General features: G+C 41.9%; 1 protein-coding gene across 1 annotated transcript; it reads right to left on the reverse strand.

Moving 5' to 3' along the window:
* Positions 1–6328: 6328 nt before the first annotated feature.
* Positions 6329–6745, reverse strand: LOC143934116 (large ribosomal subunit protein uL29). The gene has a single exon (XM_077457433.1). The coding sequence runs from the start codon at positions 6719–6721 to the stop codon at positions 6350–6352; it is 372 nt and encodes a 123-aa protein (XP_077313559.1). The 5' UTR covers positions 6722–6745; the 3' UTR covers positions 6329–6349.
* Positions 6746–7159: the final 414 nt, after the last annotated feature.

The raw sequence follows: 7159 nt of genomic DNA on the forward strand, positions 1-7159 counted from the left end.
CAACAGCTTTTTTCTTTTTCTTTCTCTTTTTATATAAAAAATCAAACACTAGGATTTGATAAGTTAACTCACCTCATCACTAATAGGGTTTAGCGCCATAACCTTTTTATTTCACAGAAGTTCTGCTTTAAACTATATACTGATCACACACATCAATATCATAAAAACAGTGAAGTTCCAAGATTTTAGTAATGATATATTTTGTAATATATGGTACATAAATTGTTTAGATATCATGTAAAATGAATAGTTATATTATTTAAAATGGAGAAAAATAAAATGTATATATAAAATATGTACCGTATATCTGTTAAAAAAAAAAAAAATATATGTTGTATAATATGTGTTCTTCAATATCTACACATAAATGGGTGTTAAATAAAATAAAATTATTCATTCCAAATGCAATATAGTAAGTGACTGGACACATTATTCATTTATGATTTCTGTTTGGTAACACTGTATTGTAAATTACTGTATGACATGCTTAGCTCTGCATGTGACAATAAGGAACAGTACAGTTTTAATTGTCAGTATTAATTAAGAAGAACAAAAATAAAAGTGTAAGATTCCATTTAGGCCGCGTACACACGGGCGGACTGTTCGCCCAACTTTGTTCGTCAAACAGTTTGTCAAACAGTCCGCTCAAAATTAGCATGAGCGGACTTGACCACACACGACGAACGAACAGTCCGCTGAAAACTTGCGCGATGACGTGAACGGCACGTACGACGGGACGAGAGATTCGAAGTCCTATACACTGCAATGCAACCTTCGGCGTGTAAATCCTTTCTGAGCATGCGCGGAACTTAGTTTGACGAACAAGCCTACACATGAGCGGACTGTCCGCTCAAACCAAGTTTCAGCGGACAGTCTTACGGAAATTCCGAAAAACTTTGTCCGTCAGACTGTCCGCTGAAACTGTCCGCTGAAGCCCACACACGAGCGGACTGTCCACTGAAACACTGTTCAGCGGACAAAGTTGGACGAACAGTCCGCCCGTGTGTACGCGGCCTTAGAGTTCTCACCAAACCCTTATCCAGGCATGTAGACTAGGTGGATAGAAAGGCATGCAACCTCACTTTCCTGTATCAGACCAGGCCACATGCATTTCAGCATTGGGGGGGGGGGGGGGGGGGTTCTTTGCAAGAGGGATACCTCTGATTCCCCAAGAAGGAGGGGGTGATTACCTTCCTTTTGTATCAAATGATCCTCCTCTTTTAGATTGTAAGATCTAATGAGCAGGGCCCTCTGAATCTTCTTGTAACAAATTGTAACTGTAATGTCTGCATTTATTTTGTTAAGTGCTGTGCAAACTGTTGGCGCTATAGAAATCCTGTATAATAATAATAATAATAATAATATGGGGGGGGACTTATAGTGGAATCTGAAAGCCCTTTTTATAATAAATGGGCACTCAGGTATTTGCTCCTTTTCCAAGGGAATACGTACAGAAATAAATTTGTATCCCTTGCCAATTCTCATAAGGATTAGATCTAAAAAAAAAAAAAAAAAAAAAAACATTTTGAAAAGTAATTTTACTAACATAAAAACACAAACAACAATACTTTAATTCAAATGTCACACATGACATCCAGCAATGTGAATCCTCATTAATCACAATGACCTAATGCGTGCATATGTTTACCTGCGACAGTCCCACCACTAAATGACAGATCCCTGGCTGTGGTAATGTAAACAGACAGCCAGGGATCCTAGGTCATTGAACAAATGACCTCATCTGGGATCCTCAGAGTTTTGTTTAAATGACTGCAGTGCTAGAGATCTCTCAATTTGTGACAGGTGTGTAACAGGAATCGGGCAATGGGTCATCAAGACTAGCGTGGATTTACATAGTTGTACATCATGATTGAAGTGGATTTGATTACATAGATAGACATTGTGATTGACCAGGCAAATGGAGAAGGATAGATGAAACTCTTCACCAAGGATTAAGCCAGCAAAGATTTTTTAATTTTTATTGAATTTTATTAACATATCTTGCTTTTTCAAAATATACTGTATATACAAGTATGTAAAGATTTTGCAGTTATTTCTCCTCAATATATTGTATGTTGAAACATTCTCTAAATAAATTATATAACATTATGTTATCACTGAACAAAAAATATATTCTCTTCAAAATTACCTAAAAGTGGAAAAATCATATACATTTTTGAAACATTATCAGACAAGCCTTATTATTAACATGTGCAGGACACTGATATTTTCCTAGTGCATTACTCACCTTCTGAAAGCATCAGTACATCTTTTGCAATTTAAAAAACACAAAATGAATTCCCGATCTACAAAACAGGTTTAACCTACCCGCAACTATGCTCTTTTCTTATCTTCAGCTACGCCATGCTGTCTGCGTGCAGGGTGAAGCAGGGGAGTGGGTAATGTCTTCTACTCCTATTTTCCATATGTTACAATCTAGCACTGAAACTAAGGGAACAATATCCCAAAGTTAGCAAATGTTGTTAATGGAATACTTAAAGCGAACCCCATCAAGGCAATATCCCTATGGGCAGGAGATCTGGGGCCACTCACGGGAGATCAGTGGGAGGAAGCCCTTCAATCTATCTCTATTTGTTCTTTAAATGTACTGTAGCTCAAAAAGTGTCTCAGTTATATATTGTACATTGCACCCTGAAAAAGCTTCATAGGATTGGCAGACTGGCAGACCCCCTGTGTTGTTAATATAGACGAACCCCTGGAGACCTCATCCATCTCCTCTGGCATTGTCCGAAGCTCCATCGTTACCGGAGCATGGTACTTGCAACACTCAACCGGATGTTTCAGAGGGGTGTACCTTTACATCCAATCTGCTGTGTACTGAGAGAACCTGGAGGAGGTGTTCCCAGAGGATCTGGTAAGAATTGCATTCTCACGGACACTGTTCCAGGCTAGAAAATTATCTTGATGGGATGGAAATTGTCTTCACTGCCCACAGTTACCTCATGGATAACACACATGGGAAATACTCTCATTATGGAGCGGTACATTTACCAACGCAGGGGGAGCTTGCATAGGTTTGAAAGGATATGGTCCCCATGGCTTGATATGCCTGGACTGTGCCCTAGGGAATTGGTAATGTCTAGAATTCTACAATGCTCCACGGGGTGATTTAGTTCTGTTTGGTATACTTTGCGCCAAGTGAATTGTATGACCGAGAAGGGGTTTGAGTATTGTGGCACCATGCATTATGCATAAGTTATGTGATGTTTCAAAGATAATGCAGTATGTAAATGTACACATCTCAAACTGAACTGTTTTTTTTTTTTTTTTTTTTTTTTAATAAAATTTTTATTACTTTTACAGTAAATGACAAGCAGTCAAGAAATAGAAACAGTAAACATACAAGGAACACGGAATACCGATACATGGTTCGTACTCAACAGCCACATGCCTAAAAGCCTATATGTGTACAGCAGAGTCCATGGGATCGAGAACACAACCTAGCAAAAAGAAAATACATAGTAGAGCAATACAAAGTCATCATAGGATGTAAGCTAAGAGTCAGTACGCTGTAGTTCAAGTCAGGGGGGCTCCTCCCCAAGTGTCTCCCTGGGTATTTTTAGCGCACCCAGAGAATTGGTAATATCTCTCTTGAGATACCATTCTGTGTATCTAAATGGCTGCATAATCCTGTTTATATCCTCCTTCGCAAAGACATGTTCCATAAATGTGCGCCATCTTGAAAAGAAACGTGTGGTTGATTTAAAACTTAGCAGAATAGTATCCAATCGTTCCAGGTAGAACAGAGTTCCCAGGGCTTTTTTCACAGCCTGTATTGAGGGCGGTGAGGGTTTGATCCATTGTGTCAAAATAGTTCTTCGTGCAACCAGTAGGCATAAATGCGCCCATTGGGGTATAGCTGTATAGCTATCTGAGAGGTGGGGTTCAGCCGATGTGGTATATCCAAAGAGACATAGAAGTCGGTCCTTGGGCAGATCCTGGTTTGTCACAGCATGGATAAAACGTAGCACCAAGTTCCAAAAGGTCACAACATGTGGGCATTCCCATAAACGATGGAGAAGTGTAGGACGCAGTTTTGAGCACCATGGACAACATTCCTGGCTAGGATCAGTTCGGTTGATACGAAAGGGGTAATACGCCCTGTGAAGAATCTTGAATTGGGTTTCTCTCCATGTTTCGGAAACTGTAACCTTTCTAGTTTTAACATAACCCTCTAGTAGTTTTCCCGGCAGATCCGCATCCTCAAAAATGTCTGCCCACTTTCGGAAAGGTTGCAGGCGGTATTTGGCAGAGTGGTATTCAATAAGGGAGGTATAAATAGTAGAGATAGAATAGTCTCCATTGTGTATGACCGTATCTATGAAGGATTTCTGGAACTGATTCGTTATATGTCTGTCTGTCACCCAAGTAACTAAGGAGCTGGTGGTAATGAAAGGAATGATTTAATGGCAAGGAGAATTCTCTGGCTAGCATCGGGAATGGTTTGGGCTTGCCAGAGACACCCGAATAAACATCATAAACCTTCGTGAGACCCTTAGATGCCCAGTAGGTAAATACACTATGCATTGTGGAAGGGGGGAACATGGGATTTGATTGAATTGGCAAATATCGGGAAATATCGGACGGTAGCCCTATCAATTTACGCGACTCCCGCCACGCTATCACCGTATCTCTAATCAGTAGATTAGATCGAAAATGTGTAGGTAATTTGTTTGGATTTGAATGAAGGATAGCCGATAGGGCAAACGGCGAGACCGTCGCAGCTTCTAATAAGTTATTGGAGTACCTAGAATTTCCTGAAAGCCAATCTAGGCCTTGGCGAAGCAGACATGCTAAATTATAAAATCGGATATTGGGTAGGCTCGCTCCTCCCTCCATCTTCGGGAGGCATAGTTTATTCAAAGCAATCCTCGGTTTCTTCCCGGCCCATAAAAATTTTGTCAAAGCTGAATGTATCAATCTAACATCCGAATGTTTAACTAAGAGAGGGATGGTTTGCATTGGGTATAGTAATCGGGCAAATGAGACCATTTTAAAAAGATGACATCTCCCGAAGAGCGAGAGGAAGAGCCGTCCAAGCCTCTAGTTCGTGTATAATCTTCGATATCACCGGAGGGAAATTAAGGGACTAAATAGTGGAAGGTGTCCGGCCAATGCGTATCCCGAGGTAAGTGATATAGTGTTTTGCTACGGCCAAGGGGGAGCTAGAGGTCCAGGTAGTGGCCAGGTTAGGTCGAAGGGATAGAATTTCGCTTTTGTCAAAATTGATGCGCAGTCCAGAGTACGACCGAAACGTGTGGAACAAGTCTGCAAGGCGTCTGAAGTCTCCCGACGGATCCGTAGAGAATAATAAAATATCGTCCGCAAAAAAGGCCGAACGAAGCGTGTGTTCCCCTAACTTGATTCCACTAATCCCGTTAGGCGAATTAATCAATCTCGATAACGGCTCAACTGCCAAGTTGAACAATAAAGGAGACAGGGGACAGCCCTGTCTTGTCCCCTTCGATAGGGGGATTGAGGCCGATATAAAGTCAGGGGTCACCAAGCGCGCCGTCGGGGATTCGTACATACGACGTAAAAATTGCAGGCTCGGACCGGAAAACGCCAGCTTTTCCAATACTTGAAAAAGCCAGGACAGACTAATGTTGTCGAAGGCCTTTTCGGCGTCTAACGACATAATAGCCACATCTTTGTCAGGGTGGGATTTGGCGTACTCTAGAACTGTCAGGACCTTACGGATGTTTAACGTTGCCGAGCGCCCTTTAACGAACCCCGATTGAGCTGGGTGTAGAAGTGATGGGAGTAGAGACGCAAGACGAGTGGCGACAATTTTGGACAAAATTTTCACGTCTACGTTAATCAACGATATCGGTCGGTATGACCCTGGTAGAGTAGGATCTCTATCTTTTTTTGCCGATAAGTCGTATGTATGCCTGAGTTCCTGTAGGTAGGTATGGGCCGCCCTCCCACATTGACTTAAAGACAGCTTGCAACGTGGCCGGGATAAAGTCTTTGGTCATTTTATAGAATTCGGCAGTGAGACCGTCTGGACCCGGCGCTTTAGACGATGCCAAAGATTTGATTGTGATCTGAATGTCCTCAATCGCAACGGGAGCATTGAGGGCATCCAGAGCTTCAGTGGTGAGTTCAGGTAGCTGTAGTTGACGCAGGAGGGTCGCCGCACCCTCCGGATCCACTGAGTCCGTCGAGTACAATCGAGTGTAATAATCCGTAAGGATTTTGTTAATTTCATCAGAGGACGTGTGTAGCACCCCCGCATCATCTTTCATGGACATAATACGCGTAGGTTTTCTTTTTTTTTTTTTTTTTTTTTTACAACTGAACATATTTTATTAACACATGAGATTTATGCCTTGACAGCAAATTTGCGTATGGAGTACAGTCGTTCTTTTCGTTGCTGCTTTTTAGTCCTCAAAGACTCCTCATGCTTGTTCAGCCTGCGCCTGAGAGCCCTGGTCTTCTTTGGCCTCAAATCCAAAGGCTTGTACTTCTTACCTTTGTAAAATTTCCTCAAGTTTTCTTTTTGGGTCTGGTTGATCACAGTTAGAACTCTGGCAATGGACTTGCGAACAACACGGATTTTGGACAGTTTAGAAGCAGCGCCTCCTGTCACCTTAGCAACTCTAAGTTGTGACAGTTCAACCTTGAGGTCATCCAACTGTTTCAATAGCTCTTCCTTCTTCTTACCACGCAGGTCTCGAGCCTTAATTTTCGCCATTGTCGTCGGCAGCTGCAACAGGAAAAAAGGTTTTCTAGTGCCGGCGCACATCCTGGCAAGTAGCTTACCTGCCTTGTTACCGAATTTGTGAAAATATAGAGTGGAGTACGACATTTTGGCCGATTCCTGCTGTTTTGCCCACAGATCAAACTCCCCCTTGGCCTTCGTCCATAATTTAATATTGGCCTGAGAACGATTAGATACTAAACGTTCGTGAGCACACCGCAATTTCTCGCTCGCCGTCATATATTGGCGTTTGGCGTTACGTTTAAATTGAGTGACATACGATATGATTTTACCCCTTAAGAAGGCTTTGCCAGCCTCCCAGAATAAGTTCGGCTTGGAAATGTATTCCCTATTATCAGAGACATATTCCGCCCATGCTAGCTCTAGAACCGAAAGAAAATCTTCGTTGTCTGCTAAGTACGAAGGGAATCG

Source organism: Lithobates pipiens, unplaced genomic scaffold (assembly GCF_037356315.1).
Source record: "Lithobates pipiens isolate NorthernLeopardFrog02 unplaced genomic scaffold, aLitPip1_a1.2 Scaffold_27, whole genome shotgun sequence".
Taxonomy (NCBI): Eukaryota; Metazoa; Chordata; class Amphibia; order Anura; family Ranidae; genus Lithobates; species Lithobates pipiens.

Bases quoted from the DNA above. Each gene is read 5' to 3' on its own strand.
- LOC143934116 (XM_077457433.1), bottom strand. From the start codon at position 6,721: ATGGCGAAAATTAAGGCTCGAGACCTGCGTGGTAAGAAGAAGGAAGAG.